The sequence below is a fragment of the Vitis riparia genome, chromosome 7 (genome assembly GCF_004353265.1).
Source record: "Vitis riparia cultivar Riparia Gloire de Montpellier isolate 1030 chromosome 7, EGFV_Vit.rip_1.0, whole genome shotgun sequence".
In the NCBI taxonomy this organism is placed as follows: Eukaryota; Viridiplantae; Streptophyta; class Magnoliopsida; order Vitales; family Vitaceae; genus Vitis; species Vitis riparia.
Genome location: NC_048437.1, coordinates 8,473,574 through 8,491,302, shown reverse-complemented (window position 1 = coordinate 8,491,302; position 17,729 = coordinate 8,473,574). Strand labels below are relative to the sequence as shown.

Sequence of the window (17,729 nt, the reverse complement as noted above, 5' to 3'; positions counted from 1 at the left end):
GATGATTACAAGAAGCTGTGGTGCCATAATTCATCGGCTATTTGTCATATTTGGTTCGGGCTTCAATCAAGGAATGCATTTTCCTGCACCCCGTCCTAAGTGCCAACTTTGGTTGGCATTAAGGGAAATTTTGTGTGAACTTTTTTCACACAAAAACTGAATCCAGTTGGAGGCTAGTTTAAAATGGGACTTGATACTGATTCGGGTTGGCCAAGGCACAGGCTCGTATCAACCTATGAAGCTCATCGACCACAAAGATCGAAAATGGATTCGGTTGCATTTCTTAACCTGGAAATTCCTATTCCAGCAAGGCATATTAAAACTGGCGGTTGACAGGTGTGAACAATGTTGCGGATGAATCTTCACTATGGATTATACCTAAAACATTATTTAGAATTTTTTGTTTTTATTTTTTTATATCAATTCTTTTTTATAGTAAGACTAAATCACATGTAAGAATTTACAATCTTAAATATTCTTTACTTCCAATAAAATCAAAGCTGGAAATTACCAAACTATTTCAAGGAATATACAATGAAACTTTAGCTCAAATTCTTTATAAATATACTCATTAAATTATGGTAATTTTTTTTAGTAAAGATAAATATATAGAAAATTAACTAATGAAAAGATAGAAAGAATAAAGTAACGCCACCAAGATTTAATGGAAAAAAATATCAATAGAGATAAAAAATCATTGGTCCACAAGTAATCAAGAGCATTTATTATGAAGAAAAACTTAGTATAAAGTTTTACCTAATTCAAGTCTACAAATCATTCTCTGACTACTTGATGAACATCTTTCAACTTCAACTTCAAACATTTTTCTTCTTAAACACACTTGGACTTCACATCAAACTCGATCTTAGTTTTTTCTTGAATTCACATAAGAAGAAAATATGGTTTTATTCAAACCCAAATCAACAAGAACAAAAGAGATGAATGGAAAAAATTAATTGACCATTTTTCAAAAAACTTAATCAAAACTCTAATTTAGAAATCGAAGTAAAGAAGATTTTCTTGGCAACCAAACACTTCCAATTTGGATTGAAGAGAAAGAGTGAGAGGGCACTCAAAGGGAGTAAGAAAAACGGTTATTGGTATTCTTCACACCTTAAAATAGAAACATTTGTTTAAATAAGTTGAAGAATCATTGATCTAGTAACTGAAAAATGATTCAACAACAAATGAATTGATCCTACATAAATTTGGATCAATCTTGGAACATGGCACAAAAATACTTAGCCTAAAAATTGTTTGTCCAAGTCTTCCAAAACCATTTTTAAAAGATTTTCATTAATTTGAAATTTTTGGTTAATTTAATTTCATCCATATCACAACCTCAACTACATATCTTAACCTAAAAACACTTACAATAAGTAGTTCGCGAAAGGATTTAATAGACCCAAGTTGGGAGAATACTTAGAAGTTTTTGCCCTAAAATTGCCAACCTAAGTAAAACACTCTCAAGTATGTTTAGAGATTTTCATCCTTATGATTTTTATATTATCTTTTAGATTAAATTTTATTTGATCTTTTGTGTTACGAAATAATTATTTGTAACGGTCATATTTCAAATTCATATCAATGATTGAACTAGAAACATTATTCATTGATGGTTTAATGGTTAGATCAATGTAGGAAAATTATAATTTTTAATTTTATCTATATTTCAAAAGTTATATATCTTATTATTTTATAATTTTTTTAAAAATATATTATAGTATTTAACTTATATTATTGTCATACTTATCATTATAAAATTAAATGTGAAGGTAAATATCTATGTTTGTTTATATGTATAAGTTATATATATAATAACTTATACTTATCATTGAGCCACATGTATGTATGTGTGTATTATTTTATAGCAATAACTAATAAAGTGATCTCATAGCTTAATGATTCAATTATTTTGTGGTCTTGAGTCTTCCTAAAGCAAAAATTCTTTTTTTGCACCTTATAAGCAATCCCATGTATGAGAATATGAAGCTAAAAGGTTGTACAAACACATCACAACAAGTATAAGCCTAACTAGTTGGCGCAATGGTAGGTTGCTAGCATTATTGGACCAAAAGTTGCAACTACCCATTACCATTTTGGGTCAAATAAACTTGTTGATTCTTAGAGAACTAACCAATCTGCCCAGTTCAAACAATTCAACAGCAGTCTAATTCATAAGCTATTCAACTAAGCCAATCAAATTGGAGAGGTCAATAGTCTAGTCTATTTAGTGCAGTTTTCAAAACCTTAATATGCACAAATAACTTTTAATAAACTTCTGATCCTTCTTCTTTACTTGAGAAAAAGATAATGTCATGTTGATTTCATGACTTCTGAATTCAATGACTTCAAATGATAGTGTCATTTTTCTCTAGCTTTCTATAACTCATGTCATTTGGGATGTTGTGGTTCAAACATACTATGATGGAATGATGTTTCTCATGTTTCTAAACTTATGGTTAGGGCTATGTATTAATTAATGTAAGGTAATCATCTAAGAGAGTGGACGAACTAGGTGATGGTCTCTTTTTATAGTTTTAATAAATAAGAACTAGGATGAATGCAAGAGACAATTTAATTACTAAGAAAGCAAATATAATGGGGGAGCAATTACATATAGAAGTAAATAGAGATAACGAATGGAGAAATGCAAACATGAGCTTTTATAGTAGCTTAATGCAATCTTACATCCACTCACTTCAAACTTCAACATTAAGAGTTCCACTAACAATACTTCCAACCCAAGCCTTCAAGTTTTGCCCTTGGATTGTGGTTTCAAGGGATCCTTTACGACCATAAGACTTTTAAAACCAAAGTCTCCATACTATATTCCTTGGATTATGATTCTAATGAACCCTCTAAAAAGATACCATACTCTTGAGTCCCCTAGTGATCATACTTTGAAATTCTCACAAGATATATAAATGAAACATAATAAGATCCTAGTTTGTAGTTTTGGCTTAAATTGATGCAAAGAAACTATAACTAAGAGGTGCCCTAAGTTGAAATGTAAGTTTTGAAGCAAAATGCACTCAAACACATAGCTTCTCATCAATATAAGAAGTTTAGAGCCTTTAAACAATAGTTAAAAGCCTAAACTTGTTGGAAAATTTGGGGCCAACGGATCATTCAACTAGTCAAATTTGCTACTAGCCACTAGGGAATTGTAGGTGATTGTTAGGCCACAGGAGCTCCACCAATTGCTCTATCAATTCAATCAATCCTTGACCGGTCTAGACTCTAACTCAATAAGTGAAAATTGCCTTTTGGACCGTCATAGGACATTTGGCCCCCTCAATGAGTTGAACCATTCCAACCTAGTTCCCATATATCTCAATCAATTTGAAGAAAATGCAAGGTTCGATGTCGAAATGAGTTTAGGAAACAACAAATACTAACTTCCATTTTTTGGAATTTTTTTTAAAAAAAATCCACTTCCAATAGCTACAATACTGTTTAAAAACACTAATTACACTTGGAATTGTTGGAAATAATACCAAAAAAAAAAAAAAAAAAAACCTTAAAACTTGAAAATATGGAGAAATAAAAAATAAGGAGGATACTAAGAATGTGAGATATGTACCCTCCAACTTTTGTGAATTTTTTTTTTAATTCTACTTGAATAGATATAATATTATTTAAAATACTAGTTACACTTAAGATTAATGGAAATTATGCATAAAAAAATTAAAACTTGAAAATACTTAAAATTTGAGAAAGGTACGAAACATGTTAAATTTCCCATTTTTTGGAATTTTTAAATTTTTTTTTCCATTTCGAATTGCTTTGATATTATTTATAAACACTAATTACCCTTAGGATTGCTGAAATTATGCACACAAAAGAAAAATAATAATTGGAAATACTAAAAAATTCGGGAAGCTTCGTGCCTTCTAATTTTTGTAAATTTTTTAATTCTAATTTTTTTTCAATAGCTATGATATTATTTATGCACACTAATTACACCAAACATGGATGGAATTTATGAAAATAAATTAAAAGGTTAAAATACTTAAAATTTAAAGAGGGTGAATGTGGGAAATCCCTTTTTAATTTTAATTATCAATTTTTTCCACCTTTTTAATTTTATTTTATTTTTTTTCCACTTCTAATGACACTAATATTACTTAGGCATTACACATTTTTCATATTCTCCCCATATTTTTTATACCTTCAAAATGTTACATGTTGATCTTTTTTCGATGGAACCTGCACAAGTCAACGTACTCCCAAAATTTGGACGAAGAAAATTGGAAGCTTCGTGTTTACCTTCTAGTTCAAGACGCGTCATTTCTGGTCTTTATAAATCCTAACTGCAGATCACTCACTGGCCAAAACACGCTAAGAAAAGGGGGGAAAGCAGAGTGTGGTTTCGAATCTAGATGTTGTAAGATGTATTTTTTCTTTTTAGGGGAATTAAAATCCAGGCTCAGATTGAATCCTGTTTTCTGACCAATAATCTCGATTTCTTTTCTGTTTCCTACGACTTTCTTAGCTAGCAAACACAAAACTCCTTCTGATTTTGGGGGTTGTGGTGAGGAGATATCGATGGCTTTGGCGCTTGTTGGAGGGGCTGCTCTGGGAGCAGCATTTCAGGGTTTGCTGACGGCGGTCATAAAAGTAAGTAAAAAGTTTGCCGGGTTCCACTCCATCCTCAAAAAACTCGAAGCCACACTCGAACGCATAAAGCCATATATCCAAGAGATGGAAAGGTTGAACGACGAGTTGGATCGTCCAAGGATGGAAATGGAGAAGTTGATCCAAATCTTACAAGATGGAGAGAAGCTAATCCAAGACTGCTCTCGCTGCTACTGCTACCAGAGGATAGGGTACGCCAATAAAATTAAAGCCCTCGATGCCTCTCTTCTTAGATTGTTTCAGGTGGATATGCACGCCCAAGTCAGTAGGGACGTCAAGGAGATTCTGGCCATTCTCAAATCAAATGGATGCAATTGGAATTACAGAGGGGTTTCCGATGAACATGAAAACTTGGGTTCCTGCAACGCTCCTGGTCCACCGGAATTTATGGTGGGATTAGATGTGCCTCTCAAAGAATTGAAGAGGCGGCTATGTGAGGATGGGGAATCAAGGATTGTGATCAGGGCTCCTGGAGGATGTGGGAAAACCACTTTGGCAAAAGAGCTTTGTCACGACAATCAAGTCAGAGGTATTCATACAAAATCTTTTTTTTTTTTAATTTACTTTTAGATTGCTTCATTTATTTCCCTTTTTTATCTTCATTTAAAAAATAAAGAAATTTTAAATTTATTTCGAGCCAACCTTTTTATCTTTTTTGTTAATTTCTTTTAAAACTATAATAAATAAAATTTAAAGATAATATAGTGATTAATATTACATAAAATTTATAAATATCAAACTTAATATCTTAAAAAATGTAAAGATAAATTTAACAGTGAATATAAATTAATACATAAAGGCTTTAGAAATTTAGAAAATAAGATATGGTTATTAATTGTAAAAGATTGAAAAATTCACCCCTTATCCTAAAATTTTGGGAAGTATATGATCTGACACAACCTAGACATTGTTCCGCACCCAAACCTATGTAACATATGAAATCAACTCATTACAAAATTACTTTGATTCTCCCATTTTGAACAGAATATTTTAAGCACATTTTGTATGCCACGGTGTCAAGACCGCCCAACCTAATTGCCATCATTACGAAACTGTTTTGGGACGAGGATGAACGAGTGCCAAAGTTTCAAAATGAGGAAGATGCAGCCAATCAAATGGAACTGAAACTGAAGAAGAAAGAAGAATCTGGTGATGTACTGTTGGTCCTAGATGATGTTTGGTGTGGATCAGAATCCCTCTTGGCCAAGTTCAAGTTCCGGACATCAAAATCCAAGGTCGTCGTTACATCAAGAAATGAATTTCCAGAATTTGGCTCTACATATGACTTGGAATTGTTGAATGACGACGATGCCATGGCTCTCTTTCGTCACTCAGCAATCCCCCAGAATGGAAGCCGTAATTACACACCGACTGATAGGCTTGTGAAGAAGGTGGTTTGTCACTCTACATTAATATATCGCACCTGCACGTATACTTCATCTATATGCACTCATTTTTTTTCTCTCCAAACCACAAGTGATTTCATTTGTTAGTGGTGCTCAACTGCAGATAGTGGGGCACTGCAAGGGACTTCCACTGGCCCTGGAAGTCATTGGCAGATCACTCCATGGGCGGCCTGTAGAGATCTGGAGAAGCCGACTGAAGAAATTATCCGAAGGTCAATCCATTGTCAATTCTGAAACTGATGTGCGTAAACGTCTTCAAAGTAGCTTAGACGCCCTAAATGACGAGGACGTTATGCTGAAGGAGTGTTTTATGGACTTGGGCTCCTTTCCTGAAGACCAGAAAATCCCTGCCACTGCTCTTATAGACATGTGGGCGGAATTGTACAACCTAGATAAAGACGGGGTTGATGCCATTGCCAACCTTCACCAACTCTCCTCTCGGACTCTGCTTAATCTTGCGGTCACGAGGTACACAGACTTGCTGTTTGTCTTTAAAATGATCGTTTTTCTTTTAATTAGTTTGTCCTCGTGTTCACAGCAATTACAACCAATGGCATCCTATAGATAATCTTATAATTTTGTCTCTCAGCGTTTATGCAATTAGTAATATCATATTACAACAACTTGTACAGAATAGGAAGGAGAAGGAAATCTATCAACACTAGCATGGGTTGGGGGGGGGGGGGTGTGGGTTCCGACTGCTCTTAATTTCCCCAAATTTTACCATTATATTTCTTAATTTGCGATTATATTCTTCAATCCATAATATCACTCTGAGTAACCAATTTCTGCGGGTTCACCAGGAATGATGCAAGTGAGATTGATGGATGGTACAGCGATGCCGTTGTGATGCAGCATGATCTTCTCAGGGATCTAGCCATTTACGAGAGCAAACAGGAGCTCATAAAAGAGAGGAAAAGACTATTTGTGGACTTTACCGGTAGCGAACTCCCCGAGTGGTGGACTGAAGAAGAGCAACCCCGATCAAGTGCTCGCCTTGTGTCCATCTCTACAGGTCCCCTCTCTCCCTCTCTTTCTATGTCTCACAATGGGGATCTAATAAGTAGTATTTGGTATTACTTCTTTTCTCTACCTTCTGATACCTGATAGGATACTTTTGCAGGTGAAATGTTTTCCTCAAGCCAGGGCGACCTGCAAATTCCTGAAACCGAGGTTCGCTGGTGCAACATGCAAATTCCTGACCCTGAGGTTCTAATACTGAACTTTAATCAGACACAGAAAAAATACAAATTGCCTGACTTCATTAAGCAAATGGATAAACTGAAGGTTCTAATAGTAACAAATTATGGTATCGCAGTTGAACTGACTAATTTTTCAGTACTCGGCTCCTTATCCAATCTAAAGAGAATCAGGTTAGAGAAAGTTTCAATTCCAACACTGTGCAACACCAGTATGGAATTGAAGAATTTGGAAAAGATATCCTTAGTCATGTGTTATAAGATTGGTCAGGCTTTTGCAAGTAGTACCATCCAGATTACAGAAATGTTAGCAAACCTTAGGGAAATCAACATTGACTACTGTAATGACTTGGTGGAACTACCAGAGGGGTTTTGTGATTTAGTCCGACTGAATAAGCTGAGCATCAGCAACTGCCCTAAGCTGTCTGCACTGCCGGAAGGAATAGGGAAGCTTGCAAATCTGGAAGTGCTAAGGCTTCGTGCCTGTGCACGGGTGTCAAAATTGCCAGACTCAATCGGAAGCCTCCACAAGTTGAGCTTTCTTGATATAACTGGTTGTGTACGACTGTCGGAAATGCCGAACCGAATAGGCGGGTTGCGTGATCTAAGAGAGTTCCACATGAGAAGGTGCCCTGGTTTGTGCGAGCTGCCATCATCAGTGAAGGATCTCGTGGATTTGGAGAGTGTAATATGCGATGAAAGGACTGTCCTGCTGTGGGAATCTTTTAAGCACTTCCTCCCCAATCTCACCCTATCAGTGCGTGAAGAAAGTATCAACTGGCATTTGCTATAAAATCCTAGTTTCTCGAAAAAAATTTCTCCTCAACAGACAAGGAATTGCAAAATGGAAGCAGCTGTACATGTAAGCATTGGATTTTTCTTTTTTCCCTTTTTTTTTTGTTCTTATTTATCATTTGCTTGATCCGTAATGTTAACTTTCATACATATGGTTTAAAGATCTTCCAGTGAGCCTTCTAATGTTCGCAGTCCTACTCTCTTTTATGCATTCCTTCGTTAATAATAATGGGTACGAAAAATGTTTTTAAAATTGTGACACCACCTCTGCTTCAACAGTGAAATCTAAAGAGTAAGGATAAAAATTGAGGGTACAGGCATCATAATTCACCCACTATTGGTCATATTCATATTTGAGTTGGGCTAAGATCAAGGAATACATTTTCCGGATCCCGTCCGCGGTGCCAGATTTTGGTCACATTTAGAGAAATTTAGTTTTAGCATTTTTCACACTAGAACTGAATCCAGCTGGCCCATATTTTAAAATAATTAGGGTTGGCCAAGGCACAGGCTTGTGTTGACCGATGAAGTTCTTCCACCAAAAAAATGAAAATGGAGTCAGCTGCAGTTCGTAACAATCTGGAAATTCCTATTACAGCAAGGCGTATCAGAACCAGCAACATCACTTCTCTATCCCAAACAAGAGAAATGGAAATAGCAGGATTTCTCCAAACAATAAATCTCTACCTGAAGCAAAACTTTAAAACAGGTGGGTCCTGCAAGAGGACAGCACGCTTTCTCCTGCAGTTGATGAGCTCACTTTGTCTTGGCACCATAACAAGGAGTGCCAGCATGCATAGAGCCTAGTATTACAAGTAGCCCAATCTGAACCTTTGGCAGACAACATAAATTCAAACATGTAATGGGTTAGAGCTATTCCAATATTTGCCAGCTCTATTTTCTCATCAAAAGATCTTGGTTCTTAGACCTCGCCCTCCACATGGAAGAACAGAGCCAACCAGATGTGATTGAGCTAATGCTCATCTGGTGCTCAGCAAAAGTAAAAACCATATCTCAAGAACATACTTCAGAGCTTAGAACACAACATAGAATAAATGAAGGGACTAGACTGCCGAACTTAACACAACAGGAAAATAAATAACTACAGACCACTATCGTACAAGTGTACATATATATTTATACCTTACAAGCAAAGATAAAACAACAAGAAACACAGGGTGAATGCAAAAAATGACAAATAAACAAGAATCCAGGGGGAAGGGAAGGAGGGGTGGGTGGTCACTTGACCTCTAGATTTTCCACAACCTATTATCACCTCTTGTAATAAAACTAAAATATCCCACCCAAAAAAAGGGATAAAAGCTTCATACTATGAACATGTCAAAACTCCAAAATGTAAATGAGAATTACAGATTAACCACGATTCCTTTCCTAGAGCAATATCTACTGTGATTTCCCACACATTCTACCATGCATTTTCTTGGCTTAATCTACACAGCCACAAGCCTAGAAGAGCTTTACTAGTTGGGGGCAGCTGTCTTTTCAGGTGGCAAAATACATGTTGCCATCACATTGCATACACAACCTCTCCACTGCTATCTACATCGATGTCTGAATCATTTTCCAAGTCCATGTCATCATCCATGTCTAAGCCATCCGTCATGTAGCTATTAAGGCCATTGACCCCTGGTGCTGGTACAGTGGCCTCAGAAATTATCGCCATGATCTCATCATGACTCTGCATGGGTTGATCAGGCTCTTCAAACTGGTTTCCTATTGTCTTCTCATCCATGAGGTCTGCAGGGAGGTTCTTAAGAAACCACTCATGATTCTTGATTTCCGGAATTGTAATCCTCTGTTGCATGTAAATAACCGAAGTGTGAGGCTCAAACCAAAGACCAAACTAGCAAAAGAACAAGTTCAATATGTATTTGTGCCAAAAAAGTGGCCCAAGCAACAAAAAGAAGTGATTAAATAGGATTCCATCAAGATTTGGAGTGGGTTTGGTGGCAACTTTTATCAAAAAATAAATATCTAATGGTAATAAAGGTAGCAATAGAAATAACCACATCATGTTCCAATCAAAATCATTTTGTTTGATTTCCTGCGCAGACATTCCCATGAGAAGCAAGGTATCACCCACTTAATGAAGGGCCAGCCACTTACACAGAGTTGAAAAATATTTAGTTCAACTGAAACTAACCAAATTTTCAGCCTCACTTTTTTTTCCCCTTTTTAAAACTTCCAGTAGAACAAATTCTATTGACCACCAAAATCATTCCTTGAAGTTGAAGCACCCAGTTTTCCAAGGACACCCTTCTGTGAAAGTAATAATTGAAGTACAATGAATCCCTGTTAGCAGAAGTTGGATGCTTTGATAGTGAACATTGATTCAAAATAATAGCTATTTATAATAAGTTGGAAAATCGATAAAATTAGGCCAGAGGAAACAGGAAGCTTCCAGCTATATAGAGACAAAAAAGGATCAATCTTAAGAGCTCCTCTTCATGCACACAAGCACCTGCATTCAAAAAGCATCCATGTTTGCCACCACCCACAGAAGGTGATGGTGAGCAGCACATATGAACTAAGATATCTTAACAGGACCTAAATCATTGCATCTAGAAGGGTATCCAAATTTCTCAAGCTGTTGGGAGGAAGAGGAATCATAAGATTATCTGCAAAATAAACTATGTTTTTGGAGAAACCAGCATTACTAACCGCTCCTGGGTCAGCAACAAATATCCTTGAGATCAGGTGGTGACACTCGGTAGATATTTGAACAGAGCTTGGAATTGAATACTGAACACTGAGAATTCTCTGCATGAAATAATAAGAAGGGGCATTTTCAGATGAGATTCATATCACAGATTCATGATGCAATAATAAGGCCTAGTGTGAAATACTTGTAATGTCTTTCGGAAGTCCTTGGGTTCATCAGGATCCTCAAAAGGATATGCACCAACAAGCATAACATATAATGTTACCCCACATGACCACACGTCTGCAATCTGAAATTTTTGTAAAAGTCAAACCAGAAACTTGATTCTTTGAATAATTAGATAATGAAACACTGTGTGTCTGGAAGACACTCAAGCAGAATAAAAAACACAAATAAATATATACATAAATCACCATAGAAAAAATCTATCAATCCCTATAACAACAGCCAAAAAGAAGCTGAGGTCCGTGCCCAAATGAAAATTGGACTGATATTAGGGAGAGACAAAAAACCCCATATGATAAAAGATTATATATCTGATAGATGCTGACCACACTGGCTTTTATTCATGTCATATCTAGAAAACTTTAAATCTTGAAATAAAATAAATATCAGATATGTTAAGAAACCAAACTTACAATGTTCTTGTTCTATAAACCCACTAATGCACTCTAGTTGATGTAAAAGTATTATCTTAGTTTATCAAAGTTGCTGGTAAGTCAAGTCAAAACCATCTAGTGAACATGGGTTTTTCTTACCCCGGATTTCCTTGTTCAAGGGCATGCATATCATCAATTTGTTGTTCACAGTTATGAAATTATTTCAACGAAGTATATGAGAAACATGTGTATGTTTCTGCATTAAAGATAGAAAATCAGTTTCTTTAAATTGCATAAAATATCTTTTAAAACAGAGAAATGGTCAAGACAGTTTTACAAGGGGCACTCTACTGGACATACATAGCCCAATCTATTGATTTGAAGAGTTCACCATGACTGCATATACCACACATGGTTCAATGGAATGGTACTTTATGTGATTGAATGGTCATTTCAACTGCAAATACCACCACATGGCCAACCAGTGGGTAAAATATGAGATCAACCAATAATATCGGTTCCAAATTCTTCCAAAATGATTTTTGATTGGTTTATTGACCTTTCATTTCCAAATTGTATAGAACTTCCATTTATAATAGAAGTGGCGAGAGAAAAGTTCAAAAAGCAGAGAAGTCCTTCATCATTCTTTTCTAGAATTTTTCAAAAGGTTAAATTTTCATCATTTTCATGTTCGGAAAAATCATACCCTATATCTCAAAAACATTAATCAAACGTCTAAGCCACTCTTGCAAGGAAAGTGAGTGATTGGAGTGATTTCAAGGAGTCATGGGCTGCATTCCTCGGAGGGTTTTGAAGTGACCCACTAAAAGGGGATTAAGTATTGCAGGACTGTGGACAGACAAGGACAAGGAATATAGAAGCAAATCCAGCAAGAAGGGATTAATCATCTAACAGTTCTGTAAAACTCTTCTACCTGTTTTAACTTAATTGAATTAGTTTTGACTTGGAAGGGGTTTTCCATGAAAGATTTAGTTTCTTTCTTACTATTGATGGGAAATTAATTAGGTAAAAACAATTTAAAATAAGTTCACTTGAAGTTAATGATTAAGAAAAAGTAAACCATGTGACATAGATGGTAAGCATCCTTCAATTATAATGAAAAAGAAAATAATGAGATGGACAGTAGATGCTTCTGATAAAGAAGAAGAGGCATAAGAACTCTATTTGTTGCAGTCCATTGCAACAAGACTGATAAACAAAGCAAGAGAAACTAAATGAATATCACATACCTACTTCCACTTCACATTCTGCTATAGCTATCACAAATTTCTCTGATTCACCAATAAGCAATATAAATACTTCATTAATTTGTTCTACATTAAAACTTACTACATTTTTATTGATAAAGCTAAAGTTTCATGGATAGAACTTAGAAAAATGCACAAGCTTAATTGAAATTAAGATGTAAAATTAAATGGTTTTACCTTGCCATCGTATTCTTGCCTCATTAATACTTCTGGAGCAATGTATGCAGGAGTTCCAACAGTTGATTTTGGTTGTGAATGAAGCACCGAAGACTGAGAAAAGTGCCACTGTCAGATTTGAGCAAATAATAATTATCCTAGGATAACGTGAACAAAGGGGATTGAATACCCATTGAATGCTGATGTACAGATGCTAAATCTAACCCAAATGTTCCCAATCAACCCTTACAAGTTTATTTAAAATAGCTAAACATGTAAGATCACACAATTGGCATACCTCATAAGTAAAAAAGCTAGAGCAGGGGTAGAAGAAGTTCAGGATGAGAAAGTCCCTAGAGGTTCAAAACTTTGGAACATGTAGAAGGCATGTACATTTGAGTGTGTGTGGAAATTCAAGAACCATATTTCAAGAAACTGAATCATCAATACAAATGGATTAGAAAATATTTGGGAAAAGAAGTAAATGTGAGGCCCTGAATTAGAAAATTTAAGCCACGAACACTATTATTTTGTTCTGCTAGAACTTTCTTATGGTAAACTTTACTGTTTTGCCTCTTTACAACATTATAAACTAAAATTGTAAATGGAACTTTTAAATTTCTAGAGCACTTGAATTTGTCTTAATCTCATCCAAAGTTTATCATGATAGAAGAGAAGTTTCATCACCCCAAGTCTTATAAGGTACTTAGCAAGAATCACTGAATTGTAATTCTAGAGCAGGAGTTCACATATTAAAAGGAACACCTGTGACCAAGTGATGGATATAAGAAAATTTTCATCTCATCCTTGGAATGCCCAGTTCCAGGAGATAAGCACAGAAATGATACCAACTGGAGCAGGAATATGAAGACAGTTAGTACCTTGGAGTACCCAAAATCACATATCTTCAAACGAGGAGCTGGGCTTCCATCCAACAAAGTATTTTCCAACTTCAAGTCCCGGTGACATATTTGCTTCATCAAAAGAATATAGAAAAGTCAGATAAATTATATAATTGGAATTAGTAGAATAAAGGAATACAAATTTTCAAGATTTTTTTTTCAGAACAAAGAAAAGCTCAAATACCATTGCATGACAATAGCTGACCCCTGATATAAGCTGTTGAAAGAAAAAGCGAGCCTGCAGAAGCAACCAGTGTCAAGAAACCATGGAAATAGCACAAGAACTAGAAAAGAAAAAACCCAATGGGTTGAATCAAGAACCTCATCCTCAATGAAGCGCCCTGCCTTGCATATACGTTCAAAAAGCTCTCCACCAGCAGCATATTCCATCACAATAGCTAGATGGGTTGGTGTTAATATGACCTAAAGTGTGATTTCCAGGAAAGTAATAGCAAATTTAGCTATCATCCACTTTGAAAGAGGTACAATAACAAAGAGTGATGCTACAAAAGCTGACTCATCATTCCTGTTCCCCAATCCAACTGACATTGCAAGGTATTGTCCTTTCTTTTGAAAACAAATTCTCATCATTGACTAGTTAATTTGAAAAATAGCACCCAGCATCAGTCAGAATGGGTGGTCACCACGGCGGAAAGAATAGCATTTTATAAATTATAAAAGATAAGAAATGATCAAACCTCTTTAAACCTAACAATGTTGGGGTGCCTGAGAGACCTATGATTAATTATTTCCCTTTGAACATTTTCATCAATCTGCAACAAAGAATATTATAATGAGAAATCCACATTTTAAAACATATTTATAAAATTAAATAACCAAGGTGGATATGATAGCCTATCTAAATTGGCTTCAGATAATCCAATTTCAGGATTCAAATTTCAGTCTAATTCTAGATCACCCAAATTTTCTTACTAAATACCACTTTGTTTAGGTGTGAGAAATGAGAATTCATCTTCTTCAACTTCTCCTTCTGCTCAAGAATTACTTTATCTTATTATGATGTACCATATGATAATAGGCCTGATGATAGCTCATGATGAGAACAGGTAAATAGACAACACACTGATTGTGCCAAGAAATTTAAAGAGAACGGAGGAAAATGGCTAGAAGTCTCATGGTTTTGGTTGTCAGGTTCTTCAGAAAACCAAAAAATGAAAATAAAAATAAAAATAAACTCAATTGATTAACATAATCAACAAGATTTTGTATGATTTGCTCTTGTTTTTTCAAATAAGGAACTCAAAAACGAAAAGCATGGAGTTTTCACCCTTCAAATGTCCTCCTCTTTTCTTTTCCTCCGGCTTCTCACAAGCAAACAGAGAATAAGGGCACTGCCGTTTCCACAAATGATTTTGGTAATTCTCTGAAGCATAATTTTGTGCAGGAACCACAATCACTGGTAGAAATAGCAGTCCTCAAAAACCAAAATAAATGAATAAGCTATATACCATAAATCCGGCAAATTTGGAAAACTTTAATTGCAAAAAAAAAGGCAAATAATTGAAGAAATACTAAATATGGAAAATAAATGTCATATGCCCCTGTTCAACAACCAATTGAAACAAGTTCACAATTGGGAACTGAAACCAATAGAAAATTCCAAAACTCACCTTATCACCTCTCTCGATGTATTTGACGGCAACGAGCTCTTTAGTGAGCTTATCTCTCATCAATCTCGCGATTCCGAAATTTCCTGAACCGATATCTCGGACGAAATCGTACCGGTCACTGTCGTGCATGATCGGCAGGTCCATGATAGGACCCAGTGCTAGCGTCGATCTATCCATTCCCAATTTCCAAGTTGGTCCTGCAATACCGGATCACATCAGAGAACCTGACAACGGCGTCGTTTCACAGCTCCTGATCAAACCAGAAGAAACTCTCGGTTTTTCAAACTCAGTGAGTGGCAGAGAAGGTTGGAAGTCGTGAACTCATTTCACTTGTTTCGCTGTAGGGAGATATTTTTCTGATCGGCGATTGATTAAAATCGGCGTGCGAAGATAACTGAGAGAAAGGGGAAGTGATGTTGACAAGGCGGTATTTGGTGTGTGCAAGATGGATAAGATAAAATGGCGTCTTTTCCTTCAGCAACAGTTCGAAACGACGCCGTTTCGAAGTGGTTGCTTCGCGGGCAACGTTGTCCCCTGCCGTCGAGTAATTGACCTTCAACCATAATGAAATGACTCAATTGCCCCTAATTTGGATAATTTTGGCCTGGTCGGGAGGGGCTGTAGTCTTTGGAGGGAGCATGCCAAATATCTGCCCCTCCAAGTGATCCGACGGCGATAAAGTGAGCGTCAAAAAAGAGAGAGAGTAGATCCTCTCATCCAAATTTGTGATGTTCTTCAATCATCAACCATTGAGTGCCCGAGAAGAAGCAGATGAAGGACCGAGAAATTAGAATCATTATCGGGGGGCCATTTTGGTCAATTCAAAGCATAAATAATCCTCATTCTATGGGCAAAGCCTTGGGTGCAAAGTAAAGTTTCTGACTTTCCAGCATTTTGCCAAATAAAGAATTGAGCAAATGATGAGAGAAGCGATCGAGTAGTACTGAGGAGCAGAAGTACATGGATCTCGTACCGTCAAATGGACCAAACAAGTCAAAGATGAAATACGATCAACCTAGGGAGCGCGTGCTTCCATTGAAACATTTTTGGATGATGGGACTACTCTATTTGGTTAACTTGACACAGAAAGGAAGGGACTTGATGGGGAGCCCACGAGCGTCATGACAGCGGGGACCACCGAAACGACGCCGTTTCGGGGGATTTGATGGCAAGATTAGGTCCACCGGAAAAGAACTTGCGATGGCTTGGAGTGGTCCCACATTTTGTCCCGTTGAGATGTATGCGGACGGTGGACCTAACCCCACCTCACCATCAGAAGGTTAGATCATTTAGATGAAAATGACTTGGATTGGGCCGACTTACAAGACCCTTAGCCCAATTTTTGACATTTAGCCACCCTCTCTTTAATTTTTATTATCAAAAAGTAAAATGATAAAGGAAGTAGCCAACCCCTTGAATGAAAAAGGTGCTGGAATTGAGACTCGGGTGCCAATCTTTCCCTTTCACTCAATTTTGTTTCCTCATTTTCATATGTAGCAGATAATGTTTGTGAGGGATGATTGAAGACATGCAGCTTTCGTCTCCTTCTCAAAACTAAATATCAACTCATGGACCCTCACCCCAAGCTACCGGCGTCACCAACCCAAACTCCGGAACCCCAATATATCAAGCAAGGAAAGAACCAAGCATGATCGGTGGGGAATCAACCAAATTTACGATGAATCGAATTTCAAAACACAGAAACAGACGGTGAAAATATATACCTTTAGCTGCTTCTTTCCCTTTGATTAAACCCTCTAGATGTTCTGCACATTGGGTCACACTTTTTCCCTTCATTGCTCTCTCAAACTCGAACCGAAACCGAAAGAGACCCGAATAGTTGAGCTTGAATTGAGAGAAATTTACGGCCTAATTTATGCTCAGGAAGGAGAGTGAATGAGATTCCTTCTATGGATAAGAGCCAAGCCTTTGCATGCAAGGAAGCAATGTGTAACCGATGCTAGTGAGTCGTGTAACTAAAAATAGGCAAAGCACTTGGACTAATAGTAATAAATGGGATTTTTTTTCTTTTCTGTTTTTGGAGGTGTTGATGCTGATAATTGTCTCAATTGTTTTCTTCCCCTAAAGCTATTATTAAAATGATGTCCCACGTTGGTTCGAGGTCGATACTCTCGAAGTTGTGGGTTTAACCTAATTGACGTAACTTGGGTTTGGCATTAACTAGACACTATGATTTGGTTCTATCTTATAATTTTATAATCTCTCAAGCTCAATGTTATTTGCTTTTTTTTTTTTTTCCTAAGTAACTTATGTATTAATTAGATCATTCAAGTCAGTTGAGTTTACAAGGTTAGTCAATTCCAATGATACTATAAATATTTTGCAAGCTTGGAAGCTAGAAATGCATAAAGAAAGACAAACTTTGTGAGTTCAAAGAATACAAGCTTTTATGAGAATGTTATGAAAGGTTTGATGACTTTCAAGACTC

General features: G+C 36.2%; 2 protein-coding genes across 3 annotated transcripts; one reads left to right on the top strand and one right to left on the bottom strand.

Annotated features, from left to right (window-relative positions):
• The first annotated feature begins 4,238 nt into the window (after positions 1 to 4,238).
• Positions 4,239 to 8,230, top strand: LOC117917816 (probable disease resistance protein At5g66900). The gene is made up of 6 exons (XM_034834227.1): positions 4,239 to 4,390; positions 4,499 to 5,170; positions 5,626 to 6,032; positions 6,151 to 6,515; positions 6,851 to 7,062; positions 7,171 to 8,230. Exons 2-6 carry the CDS (start codon positions 4,552 to 4,554, stop codon positions 8,037 to 8,039), a joined length of 2,472 nt encoding a protein of 823 aa, XP_034690118.1. The 5' UTR covers positions 4,239 to 4,390; positions 4,499 to 4,551; the 3' UTR covers positions 8,040 to 8,230.
• An 867-nt stretch (positions 8,231 to 9,097) lies between these two features.
• Positions 9,098 to 15,715, bottom strand: LOC117917817 (serine/threonine-protein kinase SRK2I). 2 transcript variants are annotated; one of them, XM_034834228.1, is made up of 9 exons: positions 15,281 to 15,715; positions 14,348 to 14,422; positions 13,971 to 14,072; positions 13,834 to 13,887; positions 13,629 to 13,721; positions 12,769 to 12,876; positions 10,909 to 11,013; positions 10,724 to 10,822; positions 9,098 to 9,857 (listed from the first exon to the last, which is right to left on the bottom strand). In XM_034834228.1, exons 1-9 carry the CDS (start codon positions 15,455 to 15,457, stop codon positions 9,570 to 9,572), a joined length of 1,101 nt encoding a protein of 366 aa, XP_034690119.1. In that variant the 5' UTR covers positions 15,458 to 15,715; the 3' UTR covers positions 9,098 to 9,569. The 2 variants fall into 2 exon arrangements, with proteins under 2 accessions (XP_034690119.1, XP_034690120.1); XM_034834229.1 differs by having other exon boundaries at positions 12,769 to 12,861; positions 15,281 to 15,714.
• Between the last annotated feature and the right edge of the window lie 2,014 nt (positions 15,716 to 17,729).